Source organism: Papilio machaon, chromosome 11 (assembly GCF_912999745.1).
Source record: "Papilio machaon chromosome 11, ilPapMach1.1, whole genome shotgun sequence".
In the NCBI taxonomy this organism is placed as follows: domain Eukaryota; kingdom Metazoa; phylum Arthropoda; class Insecta; order Lepidoptera; family Papilionidae; genus Papilio; species Papilio machaon.
In genome coordinates, this window is record NC_059996.1 from 2,492,343 (window position 1) to 2,512,546 (window position 20,204).

The following is a 20,204-nucleotide window of genomic DNA, read 5'->3' on the forward strand; positions in this document are numbered from 1 at the left end:
GACCCTTCTAAGAGAAATTTTAACCTATTCAAGGTTAGAGCTAGAGATTTAGTTGAATCTCCAAAGAGCAGATTATTCGTACAAGCGATAAACTATTGACAATTAGCATATTTTGGAAGTAGGAATAGTAGTCCTAATACCAAACAACGAGTGCGAGCAATGAGTAAGATCTAGAAAATTCGAATCGCAATTTAGTTGCTCACCTCTTCAAAACTCACAATGATGAAGTGTAAGATTTATTCATTGACCTACGAAATATATATAAAAATTATTATATATACAACTTCTCGAATCGATATTCTTAATTTCTAAATACGTTAGTACGTTCTAGGTGTATGGCTTTCAATGGCTGAAGATGATCTTTACTTTCTTGAAATATCTGCATGTGTAAACGTTTAAATTTCCCAATTCAACGTCGATGTCGATAAAGAGTTATGATTTATGCCCGTAAAATACACGCCGTGAATGTTAACTAAGCGAAATTAGAAATAGTGTTCTCATTAAAATTTTACGACAGCCGAGAAATTTCAAACTTCATGTCAAGGTCATTTTACTTCGACTAATGTTTAAGGTTTCGGTATCGATAAGTAGGTATAAATATACCAAGTATTTAAAGGTGAACCCTTATTCCTAAATACTACGCATTTATTATTTCAGTTTCTCTTTATGCATTTGAGTCGAAAAGACGTTAGAAATAGCTACTTATTATTTTATCCGCGAGAAACAAAAACAGTTATTTGCGTAGTACAAAAATGTTCCATAACTACATTGTTACCGCTTACAACACCAGAGGCTGCAGATGGTCCTACCTTAAAAAAAAGTAAGTTCTTTTCTTAAGAGGTAATACGTGCTTACCTCCGAGTACTCCATACGTGATCATCATCATAGTGACGCTCTTGCTGAGCGTGGAGAGCGCGAAGGCGACGGTCGCGATCAGAGAGCCGGCTACGCACACCGCACGGCACCCGTACTTGTTGCATAGTGCTGATACTATTGGACCTGGAAAATAAATTGACAATTTTACATCTTTGACAAGGAGAATTTTAATTATGAATGACTTGACAGTGATGAGTAAAGTGACGAAAAATAGATTTGAAGGACGAAAGACGGTGTGGCGACCCTACATGTTGTGTGGGATAAGGACAGGGATATTATGATCAACCAACAGACAGTCATGACATGACAGTCAACGTCAATTTAATACGGTATTACTTTTGACATATGTAATGTGATAGAATGATTCAAGAGTTTTGTCTGATCTTTTTATTACATTATCAGATATTTGTTTAGAAGAAACCGATTTGTTTATTTATATCTGGAATTTATATATTGCAGTCTTTATTAATCATAAGAAACCATTATATTCAAAATATTCGACATTTGAAAAAAAAAACAGATTTGTTTTATTTTGTAATAAGTTAAATGTTTTTAAATATTTCACATTAATGTCATGTCTTCGTTGGTAGGGTTATGTTATGACCTGAATCGTGAGTGAAATCGAAGGTGAGCTGTACTTTAAATTTGTAAATTTTCCTTTTATTTGTCATCCTCAGAGAGAGAAATTTCACAATATTTTATCCTATCCCATATTTGGTTATGATGTTTAATACCCAGTTATTATTGTCAATAGCACCTACGCAGATTAAAAATTTATTCTTAATGCATTTTAGGGCTGTGGTGTAAGTGCTCACTAATTCGTATTTATGACATTAGTGGACATGTTATGAGAAGGAAAGAATGACATGTAACAAGAACTTTAGTTATGGGTGTGCATGGGTACACCGATGGCAGGAGGCCTAGAGATGGATTGCGTGAAAGGTGACTTGATGAAGAAGGAAGAGTCGGCTAATATGACCAAAGATAAATCCATCCTAGTCGCTGACCCTACGTGAGTGGGATAAAGACAAGGAGATGATGAGTGAGGGTAAATCAATATCATTATATTTTATAACACAATTTTCTCTTAAATGTAATTAATAAATATATGAATATTTATTATACAAATTTTCCCCAACCTCACATTTACCTACTCGTAAAATTTTAATTAACAATCCTGTTTATACCTTGTGCTAAATCCTAATCGCTTCACTTGCGAAACTTATTTACTCAAGAATCATTTAAATACTCGCTATCCAGTTCAAGGGTCTAAACACATGATTGCTTGTAAGTACCTACCTATATAAATTAAACTGTTTATTTCAAAAGGGCATACAGGGGTAGCTGTTTAGAATTTGAATTGTGTTAATCTTTACAAAACATAACCGCCGAATTAATTTAGAAGTATATAGCAATTCCTATAAGCTTCTTGTGACCTTTATAAGATGTAGGTGGTCGCTAAAATATGTATTTTACAAATATTTTTATATAATACGAAAAATAACAATTAAAGAGAGATTTATCACCTCACAGGTATTTTTTCTAAGAATTTCTAGAGATATATACATATTTTTAGTCGAATGTTTATTATTGATATTAATTTATATTTTTTATTGGAGAAGGCAGACGAGCCGCGGTTGATGTTGCTGCCGATGCGATGCCGGCAGTTTCAATTACATTAATATTAACTTGATAAAATAGACTCACCACCTGTCATATTCGTAATCAGCTCTAATGAGAAATGAGTACAATGAACGGGTAACTATATTACAATCTAGGAGAAATGACTAGACATAGATAAATTAGTAGGTAATGGACGTCAGTGACCTAACCCGAATTAGGTTCCAATGGATCGATAACGATTTGAACATTACTCTTGTGGTAATTGTGGTTAATTATATTCTTGTTATCGCTTTAATTTCACATTCAAACACAATTAATTAATATTTAAATTAAAAATGTTACTTAAATATGGAGTTAAAGTTAAATATTACTCAGGGTTACGCTACATTGAAATAATTTTTGAGTGCTTAGAGATTTGAAAACTTAAACGATAAAAACTGTCTATTTTAGATATCGGTTTGTGATAGTCATGTTTAATCAGGTCAATTACGACTTTTAGATAAATGCAAGTAGCAACATAAAAAACTAGATAAATAAAAATCATACAATAACACATTATCTGACTAGCTTTTTTAAGATTATAAATCAAAGATAAGATTGTGTGGCTTAGCAACATTTAATTATATATGTACTTGGTTTACAGATAAATTTATTGGTACTTAAGTACTAAGGTATTCTCGTAAATTGAAATGTGCAAGGATTGCCTTGGCCAAGTTGATACGAGTTTGTAAAATAAATAGTTATTAATGATTATTTGTTAAAACTGTAGAGATGCACATACAATTTAAAAGTAAGATTATCCTAGCAATAGTAATAAATCCGTTAGTTTAATCGTCATTTGTGCTAACTAAAATAAAAGTTTTACTGCAAATAAATATCTTTGTTACTACACATTTATTAGTCTAACCATATAAATAATATAGTTTATTAACAATGAGTCGTACTATATATATGTTAGGTATTTAATAATAGAGAGTCCAATGACACTGTCTTGAATCTTCAAGCTATCTTATCGTATATGTGTCAAACACACAGTAGCCTCGACAAACAATCGAACAATAGTTCTAACGATACTAACAAAATGTCTTGCATAACAATGAGATAAAAAAAGCAACTATAATTTTAAAGCCATCTACAATACTATTCCAATCATTATCTTGTCTCGATATAACTTTTAGTACCACTGTGTATTTTTTAAAATTATGATTGATGAGAAATGCGGAGCAACAGGACTCCGGGGTGCATACTTTGAGTGATGCTGCCATAGGCAAACGGATTTTATAGTTTCTTTGTTTTTAATTAACTATGATCTATGGAAAATACAAAAGCAAATTATAAATTCGCACACATTTATATCATAAAACGACCTATCCGTAGACTTAAGGTTTTAAGCGCTTGAAACGCAACATACAGAGGGCTTAAACTGTCGAGTGTTACGTAAAGTGGGGCAAGAGATCAGCGCGAAATCGTCGAAAACCGAACAATAAATATTGAGTGGCAAAAAACCTTTATTCTATCTGTACAAAATATTACAAAGTTAGAAGTTACGTAATATTAAAAAATATGGCAGAAAAAACATATACCAACCTACGTCGAGTTTTGGTTTGAGTTACGCTTCGGTGATTTAAACATTTTGAAAAAATGAACCAATGAATATGGGTAAAAGTATTGTTACAGATTGTTTCAGTGTAGGTAGTATATGTAAGGTTCTGGAGGCTTTAATTTCGTTACATTTTATTGTACATATAGAAAGATATTTGACTAATAGTAATAATGGCTTTGCTTTTAGAAATGAAGACTGCTTCAATTTGGTATTGCATTGTAAGTGGAAAATTCTGTGCAAACTTCTATACACTAGCAGAATATTTCATAATAAGAAGTTGTAAAACAGGTTTACTTTCGATATCAATTTCACAAACATCATAAATATTGTACGTATGTTTGAAGAATATGTCGTAGAGCAATGTAAGTCTCTAGATACAAGACACTACTTTTATGACATGGTATTCGTTGCTTGATTGGTAAATTACAGTGCGAAGCAAGTATGTAATATACGCATACAATACCCGAAAACTAACAAACAACTCAAATATAGTAAAAATATATAGTTTCTGCCGTCAGGGATGAAAGAGAAGGACAGAATCAAAAATTATAATAAACTCATACCTAAAACCGCAGTTTTGTTAACAAACTTAAAGCATTGAATTGATAAATTATTTCATTCGGTATTAATCTGGTTTAAACTTAGTCTGAACAATATGATAAAATGTGAGGTCATATTTGTGTGACAATTATTTGAACACATTAAGTACGTAATAATATTTACATTCGACATTCAATTTAGTTTATCGCAGAGAGATTAATTAATTCATTACGCATAATTGGATGTAACACATTGATTTATGAATATTTTGGTTTTTATAATTTCGTTAGGACATTTATGAGTTTTAAACCAAATATGGTATCATGTCATCTTATAAATGGTTTGTGTGATTTAAAATTAATCGTATAATACAGGTTACACAGACTAATTTTAAGAAAGTGTTCAAGTTCCATAATGTCATGTCCTTTTGCGGCTTACCGTTTGGAAAAATGACAGTAATTTAATTTGAATTATAATATTAAGTGTTTGAAGCGTTCTTTGTAAATGAACTGGGAATCACGAAGACAAGGGTAATGTATTTGGATGTAAAGAATGGCTATATGCTATTGGTGGCACTGACAAAGTTTACTATGACTGGTAAGGTTGAGGACTGTTGAGTTAAGGACTGGTACTGATTAGGTTAATAATGGAGATTAAAAAAGAATTACCTGCAGCTAAATAGACTCCTGACAGCAAACTGCCGACCCATGCAACAGTTCCTTTACCCTCACCGAAGTATGTGACGAGCTCGGGTAGGAATATGCCGAATGTGTACGCGATACCGTCAACCACCAGGTTGCACATGAAAGAGGCGAACACGACCACCCAGCCGTAGCCGCCGTCAGGGGGCGGTGGTAGCGCGCCGTAGTCAAACGCCTCGTCATCGTCAGCCTCACCCGCGCCCTCTGCGGTCAGCCGCGCCGCTTCCTCACATGATGTCTCACTTTCCGTCTATAACAATTAAATATACATGTTATTGTTTCATTCTACTAATTTGTAGGGATCGCATATCTTTCCAACTTGTAGACGCAAACGCTATTATGAAAGATTTTAGTTATTAGGGTAAATTTATAGTTAGAGATTTATTTCTTACTAGCAGTTGCCCGCGTCTTCGTCAGCGCAGCGTAAAAAGTACTAAGTTACACTTAAGCTACCTTCCAGTAAAAGTCCTGTCAAAATCAGTCCAGCCGTTTCAGAAATTTCCCTTAACACACGCGGATTTACGGACAGAGAAACGGACAAAATTTATAATTTTTTTAAGGATTTTCGGCAGATCAAACATGATGTTGGCGAATGTTGTTGCTTTTCTTTTCGATATTACATTCAGATACTCCTATTTTATTAATTGTATAAATATCATAACTGATTTCCTTGTGATGTATTAAAAATATAAGATTAACGTTATTAGATTCGAGTATTAATGCGGAATTGAATGAATACCGCATTATAAACATATTCTATAGCTATTACAGAGTCAATCAACGTTGACAGAAGTTACCGCAGCGCCGCATTGCTTAAATTCAATAAATAATCACTCATTCTGTTATGTGGCTATTTAATAAGAGTAGCAGTAACCTTGAACAGATCTATAGGAAATAATAGAAATAACATAATAATTTAAAAAATATATAAAATAAATTTAAAATATATTTAATTTTATTACTTTATAAGCTTGTAAGAAAATTCCTCATATAGGGTTACAATTAATAATAAATCATTATGTACAATAATATCAGCACGAAGTACATAATAATAGGCCTACATACTATGTAATATTTACTGTGCTAGTTGTTTACATGTTGTGCTTCAAATAGTACGTCTCTAAGTGGCATACATTTAAAATAAAATTATGCACCTATATATATAACAACGATACATAGACAATATTCGTGAACATACATATAATTGTGTTTACAGCAAATTTATTGCGGACACCCGCTTTATGTACTGTATGTTGAATAATAAACGCTAATCACATATGTTGTTATTCAATCTAGAATATTTCCTGTCGATAAACTAGCAGTACGATATGAAATTATGTACATAAACATTTGTGTATTTTTAAGAAAACAACTATTTAATAATCTATATATATAAAAGAAAGTCGTGTAAGTTACACTATTTATAAAATCGATTTGACTGAAAATTGGTGGGAAGGTAGCTTAGAACCAGGAATAGGACATAGGATAATTGTTACCCCGTTTTCTATTTTTTTTTTATTCCGCGCGGACGGAGTCGCGGGTAAAATCTAATATATAAAATTCTCGTGTCACAGTTTTAGTTGCCATACTCCTCCGAAACGGCTTGACCGATTCACATGAAATTTTGTGAGCATATTCAGTAGGTCTGAGAATCGGCCAACATCTATTTTTCATTTTGTTTTTTTTTTAACTGCGCGCGGACGGAGTCGCGGGCGACAGCTAGTCTATATATATAAAAGAAAGTCGTGTTAGTTACACTATTTATAACTCAAGAACGGCTGAATCGATTTGACTGAAAATTGGTGGGCAGGTAGCTTAGAACCAGGAATAGGACATAGGATAATTGTTACCCCGTTTTATATATTTTTTTTTTTATTCCGCGCGGACGGAGTCGCGAGTATCTAATATATAAAATTCTCGTGTCACAGTTTTAGTTGCCATACTCCTCCGAAACGGCTTGACCGATTCACATGAAATTTTGTGAGCATATTCAGTAGGTCTGAGAATCGGCCAACATCTATTTTTCATTTTGTTTTTTTTTTTTAACTGCGCGCGGACGGAGTCGCGGGCGACAGCTAGTGCTTTATAAAATTTTGTTTTATAAGTTTTGTCGTTCGAAATAGAACGACAGTTATGTATCATCATCATCATCAACAGCCTTTATCTGCCCACTGCTGGGCATAGGCCTTTCCCAATGCCTTCCACAGTACGCGGTCCTCCGCCAGATGTATTTTTCGTAAAAATTACATCAACCATTAATTACCTTAACATTTATTTCATAATGACGTCATATTTTACGGCCACTGTAACTAACCCATTACACAAGTATGTAATTGTCTTCTTACGACGGATCATTAGACAGAAGCATGAACCGATGTTATACCAAACATTAAAATTAACGTCTCGTTATATGAAAGCATTACGTCATTGCGATTCGGTTTTACTGTCGTTTACCATAAATGCTAATGCTTCTAATAAAATATTTAATTATTTACGTCTTATTACCATTGCTATAGAGATCTATTTTGGGTTTAACAGTCTCAAGTAATGGTTTAGAAATGTTTTTATGTCTCAAGAAGATGCTAAATAATCATAACTTTATGTTAAGAATGTAGATAATTTCTTCGACGTACTCATCTAAATCAGTCTTCCATATCCTAAACTAACGGTCTAACTGACACGGGCTTGAACGAAAATGATATTCTAGCAGAACAACGATATATTGCCATGTACTTTAAAGAACGTTAAAAGCTCAACATGCATGTATAATAAGGATATAAATTACTTATGAATGTGTACCAGAGACGTGATCTCCATACAAACAGGCTATAGAACTGACATTATTGCTTCATGACATAGTAAGATGGATAACACGATATATTTTAAGATTAGAAAGATAATTTTTAAAGAGTGAATAACCACAATAATTATGATAGTTATGTTAATAATGTAGAGTATATTATTCCATGATAGAAATAGATTTTTTTTCGTATATCAGCCTTCTTCGTGCTCTACATTACTGAAGGTCGTGCTCATCTTGTAGTGCCTTCACCGATGTGTCGACGAGCTGCTACCACACCGCTCTGTCCGCGGCTTGACTAATGGCGGTCGGAATGTTGAGCCCCAATATTGTATGGACTTGGTCAGACCAACGGATAGGCGATATCAGCCTTAATTCAACTTAAAGGGAAACAAGTAACTATGTTGGAATTTCATCATATATTTAAAACGTACAAGTAACTACAATGGTCAGTACCCGTAGTCATGATTTTTGTATGAGAAAGGTCGCAGTCAAATGTGACAAGAATTCATAATAATGTCTTGAAGGCTTTTTATCGAGATCTGTTAAGCCGTTCTAATGATACCTTGTAACAAACATCCATCCATCAAAACATTTGCATTTAGAATATTAGTAAGATTTGTCGTCTCAAAGGTAAGTTGACGCGGAGCCTCTACTACATTGTTCGTTTGTTATTGTATTTAGTATTGAACTTTGGCATAATAATTATGGCACCATAATTTATAATAATATATGCGCAGTTTTCAACGAATCACCACTGTATCGATATGCGTCACGTACGTAGAGAGGAAAATTTGCGTCAAGGAAGTGTTTACAAACTATAGGTATATTAAATGGGATGATGAATACGGACCGATGAAAATAAATTCAACTACCAACAATTATTATTGTCACGCGTGTTGACAAGAAAAATTTAAATTGAACATGACGCAGACTACCTTTAATTTTATTGTAATCAACGTAAGCTTATAAATTAAAATAAAATTTGTACATACATATACCTTTAGCATTTTATTATTTCTGCTTTAACACAGGGCCTGGCACAAAAATACGCGACAAATTATACGTAACGTCATCGACAAAAATTTTATTATATTTGTATAGTCCTGTCCATCATACTTTGAACTTCAACGACAAATCTCATACAAGTGGTAACCTTGATAAGCGTGGTCGACCGATAATTTCATTTTGCATTCTATGACATTTCGTAAAAATAACACGAAAATAATTAGTATTTGATAATCACGTTATTATCTTTTATATCGGAATATGAGATAAATGTTTTATTAGTTCTAATATGTGCAAGTCTGATTATAAATCTTTTTATGTTATTCCCATACAAATAAAAAAAATATTGGCATCGATCTTAGAAATCGATAAATGACCGTTAGAGTACTCGGTCCGAGCGTATCTTAAAAACAAACCTATAATCATTTACATAGAAACCAATAAAACAATGTAAATAAATTGCCATATCCGCATACAAAGGATCATCACTTTAGTTTCTTATATCGATGTCTTAGGCTTTGTCATACTTTGATATTGTAAGGAGTGGTAAGATCCGGCTTTTTAGTAACATTTATTCTATAACTAGCAAATGTCTGGTCAAGTAAAGTAGACCGATCTTGATGTACTCACGGAAAAATATACAAGGAAGTTAAGTTGTCCTTCTCGAATGTCGAGTTAACAGCCGATCCGTCTTACAGACGAATCACTTGAATAACAAAGGTGTTTATCACGGAGACGTGAAGTAGGTATCAATATATTATTTGATGTCACTAGGTGAAATTTTATCTAAATATAAAGGCAATAGGTATAAATATTAAGTATATTTTTCTCTAATTTACAACCATCATAAATGAACTACTGGGTTTCTAAGCCAACAAAATTCAATTTCATTTAATTTTTATTCTTTACAAATCTTTATTTAATAAAATCTTGGGAAAATATTACAAAAAATATTTTTACTCTCGGCACACAGTCAAGATGTAAAGACAAAGATAAGATAAATCAAATGGACATCGGTTGAACGAACTGATGCCCGCAGTTTAGTAACAAAACAAACATTTAAGATTGTACTTCACAAAAGGTTATTGCATCGCTGAGACTAAAAGTAAATCATATCACAAAGGAAAAAAATGTAAAACCTAATCGGATTACATCATAACTACGGCAATTTCTGTCAAAAAAATACCTGTCCTACTCCATTGTAGGATTATCAATAAATAAATGTTATTCAAGTCTATAAAAACTCTTTTTATCTGTTATCAGATAGTAAATTCCGATCAAACATTAAATGCAATTGATACTAGTAACATCGCAGTAAGGGGGGCAAGGACAAGAGTGTAATATATATCGCGCACGCAAAGGATATTCTCATGGTTACAATATTTAGGGAATATAATTATAGTCTAGGGTACTTAGTAATAAATAAGCTTTCTATTGGTGATAGAATTAAAAGATCAGTGCCGTAGTTTATCTTAGTTTTTAACAATTGAAAATTTTTGCTTTATGGATTTTTTTTTATGCGGAACGAGCGAAATAAAACATGACTACATAGTGTTATTGACATTAAAAAATGTTTCGCAATAGTAGATTGAATTTGTAAAAATGTCTATTTACGGCACACTTCTGGAATATACTCAGAATACACCAAAGACAGACATAAATACCGAAGGCGTCATTCAATGTGTACATTATTTTTAGAGGCAATCGCATACTCCAAATTGTTAAAAGTCGTATGACCAATATGGATGTGGCGTAAGGGCCGAAGGACTTATTTCGTGTAAATAGTATAATAGTATTTATTATAAAGGTTTTAATACAAGGTTATAAAACCTTTATAAACATTTAAAGGTTTTATACCCTTGTGTGCCGACCCCACGTGAGTGGGAAAAGGTCAGGGAGATGATGATGAGTATAATAGTATTTATTGATTAGGAGAAAAGGGCAAACAAGCGACGGGAATACCGAGGTGATCCTGTGGACATCCGCAACAAGTATTATAGATGCTTTACCAGCTTTTAAGGAAGAGGAAGGTACCTATCCTACCTATTTCGCTGAAGGAACCCATGTCGTATCTTATTTTTTTATGGTTTACGTAGGACAATCGGAGAATTAATAAAGCAGTGATTGGATAGACGCAAAAGACTTGATTGTAAATAGACACTTCAAGGTTGATTATGAGGCAGCCATTTGTATAATAATTGCCGACACCATGTATTACAACATTTGTCGCCACGAGAATCGTCCAGGGTTGACAGACCGTTTATTTCTGATATACAGTTCAAGACATCATCAGCAGTATCAAGACCTCTTCAAATAATCTGCACAATTTCCTAAACACAAATAAATTATAGTAGCATGAACTATTGTAGTTTCAATAAGTTAAAATATTTTAATTCCAAACTGTAAATTCCTTGAATGTATACTTTTTTTTTTTGTTACTACTTCAATATTTGCTTCACCTGTTTGAAAATTCCTATAGACCAATCTTTTTTTTAAATATGTGACAGCCCTATGTCAGTAGAATGCGGTGCCCGCGTGAGACGCTGCCACGTGATGTAGATTGCTATTAATTGATTAGTACCGCACGCCTGTCAACTCACTACCTCAGCTGTACTGCTACGGAACTATTAGCTCAACATATCGCGTAATCAAACACTAACTTATCATCTTTCAGTACAGGATAATGAGATGCGGTTACATCTGTAAACACTCCGTTGATCTAAACTGACAGACAAGTTGTGATCGTGAAAATTTGTAGAAAAAACAACATGATATTAAACTTAAGATTAAAAACAAGCAATACCTGAGTTGTTGTTGATACAATTTCATGAAAACTTAATTCAACTGTAATTTTATTTATTTCGTTTTTAAAGTAAAAGTTTTTAAATATGCGTTCTAACATGTAATTAAATTTTAGGGGTGACATATTGCCTATATATGCTATAGAAGCCCTAATGTGACAGCACGTCACATGTATTTTCAGCCAAATAGAAGGATGCTAAATTCTCTGTTTTCAGGCTTCATACTTACTTTAACTTACGACCCAATCCTAATTTTAATCTAATACGTATTCGAATAATTAGTTTAGAGCTTGTTCCAGAGAACAATGGAATAGAAAACTTTATTCTTTTATAAAGGAAGATTAAGTATATGCTTACCATTGTTGATTTTTCCAATAAAATGAATTTATAATAACAATGTAACACAACACTTAGCGAAAGTAAGACGGCAGTCCGACTGCAAAAGCAATTCGTTATGATAAGGTCACTATCGACTTGAGTGTAATAAATTCTGTTATCTGATAAAGTAATCACTATGCTCTGATAGTTGGTCTCCCAATTATAACACTATCATATGTAACAGCGTATTAATTAATTTTCGTACTAATATAATTGTTACGCAAATATTTCTGAACTTACAATACAACAGACGACTTTTTTTCGAATACTAGACATTAATTCTGCGTTTCAACTGTTTTTTTTTTACATTACCTGCTTCTTCCTTTATTCGTTCCCCGATTCGATTATAAAATTTAGGAAATACAGATATTTATAAATAAAGCATGTAAATTGAAAAATTTGAAAAATTGAAAAATTATTGAAAAAATTGAAAAAATATTTATTGACATCCAAAATTACAGTGAATTATCCAGGATCCTCGCACTAGGCGTCCCTTTCTCATATTTTTTTAACTTCCATATCTATGTGTTGAAGTTTTAATTTGTGCGTATAAATTATAATTAATATTGTTGGACATTAACTTAAAATAGGACAATCTAACGCACATGTGCGATTTATCTCTTTGTGTATTGGACACATGATGGCGATAAAACGACAGACGTGTTAGAAGCATACAAAACATAACTCCGTTATTTCTGTCAACTATACCTATTGAAGATAGACAGTATTCAAATCTTTGTTGCAACAGTGACTTAATCGTATATAGATCAGATTAGTAACACTATAACAAAGGAGACATGGTTAAGTAACCGTGCAAGGAAGCGTTGGATGTTAAAAATCGTAGTTTATTTAAATGTAAGTACGTCAGTGACTTTAATTGAGGACAATTTAACTGCACGCTATTATATGCTGATTTTAAAAACAGCATTAAATTACCTTTTTTCACTTCTAAGCGTGTTCAACAGAAAGTGTTTAAGATTTATATTTTTACTTTGACTTTATAAACAGTTTTATTGCTAAAAAGGTATGTAATCTTTGTCGGATCGCCAACTTCATAAATCACAAATATTCCGGTAATACTGATATAGTAGGTACGCAACAAGATAATTTTGCTTCATAACATTTCATATCAATCTATTATTTTTTTTAATTCCGTTATAGCTCAAGATCCCAAACAGAATGTATTAGATTTAGATAACTGAAGCATTGTCATAGTATTTGGAATTTGCGAAAATAATACCACAAATATCAAAACATACTTCAAATATGTAAAAAACATACGCAAAATAAAATCGATGTTGAAAAAACTCGAACACAAATAAAAAAATAAAATAACACAAAAATAAAATCAATTTTCTACACGAGTGATCAATTGGCATCGAGCAATGTAATGCTATTATCAATTGGTTTACTATTTTTTTAAAGACTGATTTTTAGCATTTTTTTATCCTTACTCAAGATCTACTATGTACACATTTAATAATCTCTTCCAAATTGTTAAAGTACATATTTGGTTAATCCATATCAAAATCTAATTTGACAATCATTTACTCAGACATAGGTATTTGTTGTGTAACGAACTTCGGCGATAATGTTTTAAAAATTTTAATGATATTTTTAACACAATGTACTATAAAGTACTGACCATGAAATATCATGAGATAAATAATTGTTTAATTGCTCGTATGTCGCCGGGTTAAATGATGCTAATAATAACTCTAAGCTAATAGCTGAAGCGTTATTTATTCATTTCTATATGGATATCTAGATAATAGATATCACATTTCTTATCAATAACCAATAAACAAAATTATATTTTTCGATTTTAACGTTTTGAAATAAAACTGCACAATCGGCCACTATTTTAACCAGACTTCAAGTCGTATTTTATAAAAAGTACGTTAATACAAAATTCAAATAACACATTAAGACATTACAATATTTACCCAAACACACTAATAAAGCATTTAAACAACGAGATCCGGTGACCTTAAGCTGTAATAATTAAAACGACCCGGACACGAGTGTTTAGTTCAACTAAACGCAATGTCCTGTAATAGGTGATTATCTTGCTTACATCCGTAGGCAATCAGCCTAATTCAAATATGACTTCGGTGCATATATGCAATAAGACCTGGCCAAGTGCCCAATGTTACGTAATTGCCCGCTTATCTCTATGCACTCGCAAATGTATCAGATTCGCCAGATTGGCAACAACTCGCATCATTCGATAGACGGCAAAAATTTTGCTTTTTAAGCCAAATAATTATATCAATTAATTAAATCGTTTAGACTCAGAAACTATGACTCCGAAATTTGATCCTTAATATTTTTATCCTGATATCTACCTCTTTGAAATGTTCTCATTGCGATTGGTTTAAAAACTTTACGCAATGTACAAAACTATAAATTAACGGAAGTTATAATGTAATGTACCTACACAGAATTATAGTTATACCTAGACATAATTGAAATAAACCTTATCAATACCCGGGTAAATATACACGAAGTTGAAATTTAAAAAATAATGTTCTAAAAATTGCGGTTTTTCATTAAAACCCTGAAAAATATTTTTGTGAATGAAAGCCGTCAAACCCTCTTCCATTTCGCAGACAGTGTCGCGGTTCGATTTTGTTTTCTTTATGTAATGGACGAAACATTTTTTTTAGATTAATAATATACATATACTAAAATCTCGAAAGCAAATATTATGAAAAATAGAAATAGCTGTCTGTTATATAACGGATATTTTAGGTCCCAAATATTATGGCAAGATCTGAATTGAATGAAATCGCACCCAACAATATAATGTAAAATAGATTAGTATAGTACATAATAAATATTGTCTTAGGATGACTGCCAAAATATCTTAGGCTTCTCATTATTAACATAGATATCAAACATAGACAGCCCGATTGATTCTGCTTACATTGTAGTATTTAAAAAATATTTTCTTCCAACTTAAGATCGCATATCATTCAGCATAAAGTCATTATAAGAAGAGAACAGGATTTATATTTATGATAAGTTTTAGATCTAAATGCGTTCTAAGCGTTAAACTAGATTTTATATAGTCATAATTAATCTTAATTAGTAGTATCTTGTTATACAATCCGTCGGTAACTAACGTTTTCATATGCTATAAAATATACGAAACATCGGCATTGCGCTAGATCCCACATTGTACCTGTGCAAATTGGGTCGCGACCAGACAAGAAAGTAAAGCGTGCCAGCATTAATCATTCATTGCCGTCCAGAATACAATTGACTTCTTCTACTACTACTACGAAGTACTTCTTTAGGATTTCAACTAAGAATTCTTAAGAGTCGATTTGCAATGAAACAGAGAAATTTAGCAGCGTGGAGAAGTCGTCCTAGAAAAGCTTAATTTTTTGCCTGAGCGATGGAAGAAAATCTGTGGTGATACTGGTAACATTGTCGGCATCAATAACTACTAACCAATGCTATGACTAACCCTAATTGTTCTGTACTTCAAATTAGAATGCATTACCAACATTGTTTTGAGGTACTTTTAGTTATTAGTGTTGTTTTGAACTTGGTACTCGATATAGACGGTCTAGTGTTAGCAAATGAGGATTTGGCATTTATTTTAGACGAAAGTTTGAAACAAAACACTGTAGCTTATTTCAACGATGAGTATTAATGAGCCAGTGTTTTTCAAACATTTATTTGAACCTTGCAACAGTTGTAGACGAAAAATTCAGTTGTATTTTGAATAAATAGGAAAATATTTATGAATAAACTACGAAAAGAAAGAATAAAGGGAAATGTAATAGGCATGTTGCACTTTTATTATATTTCTATCTTTAGAACTATGTTTTTCTCTTGCCAGGCATTTGATTTTATAGTTTATCTGCATGCATAACACGTATGGAGGCTATAATCTACCTTTAATCAAGGTTATAATGGTTAGATAAAGGAATAAGATAAACCTACTTGTGCATACTTTATACTTTCCTCGTGTTTATCGAGCTGAACTACGTAAACTGATTTATTACTTTGTTGCTGTTTCATTATATATTGTGTAATTATTACATTAATCACTCACATCAAGTTAGATCATCTTCCGCGTGTCCCGTGAACTTGATAATGATATGATGGTTCATAATCTATCACGTAATAATATTTTAAGAATTCTTTATGATAAGAGTATGGCCTTTGACATTGAAGAATTAAATAAGAATGAATGAAGTGTGTGTAAATAAATATTTACTAGCTGATGGCTGCGTCTTCGATTGCTTTGAGAATGAATTAAAAAAAACTCAATTACTAATTATTTTAATTAAAAAATGTTAGAGTATAATCATCATCAACATCTTTTATCTGCCCACTGCTGGGCAGTGTTATAGCTTATATTTTTAATTTATTCTACTGCAGGAAAAAATTCTCTCCACTTAGACCTCTAAAGAAATTAGTCACATGTTTCATATCACAAAGCAATGTATAGAACCAAAATAATAAAAATAAAAACTAAATCTCTATGTGCTATTGCTAATTGATTTAACCTACAACATTATTTCAGTTTCAAGCAAATGTACTGATATCATAGTACACTTAGATTGACATTGAAATATTTTTAACTTTAGTACTATAATTGACCCACATTGTATGGGCAAGAGACGAAGCATGTACTGTATAAATTTTGATACCATTTATAGTAATTTCCATCAAAGGACTGGTTATTTATGTTTTTTTATCAATTATACTTATTTCCTTAAATTGTAGAATTCAGATTAAATTAAGTCTAAGTACGAAAGTAATTTTACATCCGAAACAAATTTAATGACTGTTAAATCTCTTTATATACAAGACTAGCTGTTGGTATAAAAAACTTAATAAATAGCCTATATGTTCTTCCAGACTATGTTCTAGATTGTTACCAAATTTCATCAAGATCCATTGAACCGTTCCGGAGCTACCTTCAAACAAACATTCATCTAAACATTCACATTTATAATATTAGTATGAGGTATGATGAAGTAAAAAAATTGATAATGGAAAAATATATTACTAGAAATGAATATTGTACTAAGTTTTAAATATACGTAATAAAGAATCGATGCTGAAGTTGTTTTCCTTAAAAGAGATCAATTAAGTAATTTAAAATTAAGCCAAATTAATATAATCATGGCTATAAACCAAGTAGAGTTTACCATGAGTCTACTGTTAAATCCATGAAATCACCGAGATATGATTTTTGTACAAGTGTTTAGGTAGCGGAAACTTGTGGCCACATTTTTAAAAACAAATTTAAAATCTCTAATTAATAAAATAAAGTTAATTATTCCTATATGGAAAACATACATTAGTACTATACGTAAGAAATCATTACTTATTATTTGTACTTATTATGAAGTTTAAAAAAGATAAGTGATAAGTAAATACACAAAGTAACTGGGACATAGTTAAGTATAGTAAACACAATTACTGAATGGGGTAAACATGCTAATGATTGCGACCATCAAGCATTGAGAAATATTACTGAGAAATATGTGAAAGATAGATAATTATTTCTATATTAGTATTATAATGACTCCTTTAATAATAGACGGCATATCTGTCATCTTACTAATTACTCAAATATATAATACTCAAAAAATATCCGTTACTGTCAATGATTAGCAAAGAGGTTTTATACAAAAGAACACATTCAAAACAAAAATCGAACAATATATTTATTTTTATTTTCTCTGTTGTTTACTTTTTATATATGTGAAAAATATACAGTCTAAATTAGATAAAGGATGAAAAAGGTGTTTTATTTTAATTATTCCAACAGTTACTCTATTTAAGGTGAGCAGCGTTGCTTTTTTAGCAGCTTGCAGATTTAATGGGAGAACTTTGTGCTGTTAGTAGCTATTTTATAGACAGGTCAATCGAGATTTATATACTAGTTAATGTTAATAATTCAGCATATTGTCAATGTAAAATATTGTTTTAATTAATTTCTTCTGTGGCTTGGTGGGAAGTCTCAGAGCAGTCTTTCATGCAACTATGAAATTGCTTTTGTAAAACAACTGACTGGAAGAACCAATAGCTAAATTAAATGTGAAGATCCAACTTTAAGTAAAATCTAAAATAATTGAACTATTTTCAGATCATAAATATAAAGCATAATCAATGAATGAATTTACAATTACAGTTGAATAATTGAGTTGTCAAATGCCACTGATAGATTTTAGCTTTTATTTAAAACCTCTATGGAACAGTTGCTTTTTAAAACGTCAATAAACGACCACTATGAAGGTCAATTAAACATAACCTCCAAGCTGTCTTAATTTTATCATGATCTAAAATATTGTAGTAAGTTATAGAATATGTATATAAACAATAAAACTTACCCTGGAAAATGTTCTGAGGCGATTAATACGAGGGTTTGATGGCACATTGTTTAGGGATACTTTAGACATTTTTGAATGTATGAGTATTTTCACTGATACCTATACAAATATCACTTGATGTTGCCACTCAGTGTTTATTAACTAAACAATAATTAATTGCCCACCATACAGCGATGACACCATACAATGGTTACAGAACAAAAACTAACCACACAGGCCCATAATGATACCTTGATATAGGTTACAAAAAAAAAATATAGAATCTTTAAAACGTTGAATAGTATTTTAATGGTTAACTAAACATTTTCCAAGCTTATTAGTAAAATGATTTTAATGTTTTGGTTTTAACCTTATGAAATACCTAATGCCTACGACAGCTGTTGAACGTTTCGTTTTATACAAATGACACGCAAACTCTAAACATGTACGCGTCTCACGCCGCCAGACCGACAACTGTTAACAAACTCGCGCCAACTCGCCAAGTGCGTACATAGAGACGCGACTTGAATGATTCGTGGCGGGAAAATTGGATCAATGTCAGAAAAACAAAAAAAATGTTTGCATATTTAATTATAATTATGTTGTTGTCTAGATTAAGAAATAATGAAATAATGTATTGTCTATTTGTAAATTCATGTGACAAAACAAAATTTAATAAAAAACGAAATAAAATACATATACATTGACATGAAAGAAGCCGACCTAAATTGTATAATAATGGCCACTAGTTATAAAATAGGCCATTGATTATAATATAGCGAAGTGATTTTTATCAATGCACCACATTATGTACTAGCACTGCGGCATTTTTCTACATATATAAGTACTTTGTTCAAAAATGTACTATTCCCGTAATCCTACATTTTGTGATCGTAATGTAGTAAATATTTTTTAAATTGGAAAATTTTAAGCTTTTAAAGCATTTGGTAGAATAAGTGACAAATAAATGGAGGCCGTTCGATTTATGTAACACTTGTTTTTACACAGCCCTTGTCCAGATAAAAAAAATACTTGAAATTATAAACCAGAAACTACGATAGGAATAAAGTTTTCAAGACCTTTTAAGATTTATATTAACACAAAAGTTTGAACCTTCAATCACAAAACAATCTTAGTCTTACATTTTCTTACCAGCGACTGTTCTGTGGGGTTGACGTGTATGCGGGTTTCTTCATTGTTCTCAGCAGCTTCGACGGTGGCAGTTTGACCCATGGTGGTGTTTTGTAGTGACTTGTGGTCGCGTTGGCGTTAGCGCGGCGTGAGGCCGCGTGCAGACGCCGCCCGCGCGTCTGTCGCGGGTCCACTGACGCGTCACTATGCCGCCATATAAGTTAAGCAATAGAGCTTTTTCAGGTATGACTTTTTATATCGATAATTTTTTTGTTTTTTCCGTGAGTTCGGGCTGCTGAAATTTTTACTTTTAATTGTGATCTTACTTTTTAAAATGAAATTTTTAAACATCACATTATGTAGAAATATTGCACTCACACAATCACGGCAAAGTTCATTGAC

The 20,204-nt window shown here is 31.9% G+C and overlaps 1 protein-coding gene across 4 annotated transcripts in view; it reads right to left on the reverse strand.

Moving 5' to 3' along the window:
- The window catches only part of LOC106708896 (monocarboxylate transporter 4), a 34,414-nt gene extending 14,430 nt beyond the window's left edge, over window positions 1-19,984 (reverse strand). For 2 of the 4 annotated variants that reach the window (XM_014500493.2, XM_014500491.2), the window contains exons 1-3: window positions 19,824-19,984; window positions 5,311-5,593; window positions 856-999 (exon numbers count right to left, since the gene is read on the reverse strand). In XM_014500493.2, the coding sequence (XP_014355979.2) occupies window positions 856-999; window positions 5,311-5,593; window positions 19,824-19,904 (508 nt within the window). In that variant the 5' untranslated portion in view covers window positions 19,905-19,984. Of the gene's footprint in view, window positions 1-855; window positions 1,000-5,310; window positions 5,594-12,309; window positions 12,391-18,692; window positions 19,131-19,823 lie in introns of those variants that run through there. The other 2 variants (XM_014500494.2, XM_014500492.2) reach the window with 2 other exon arrangements.
- Window positions 19,985-20,204: the final 220 nt, after the last annotated feature.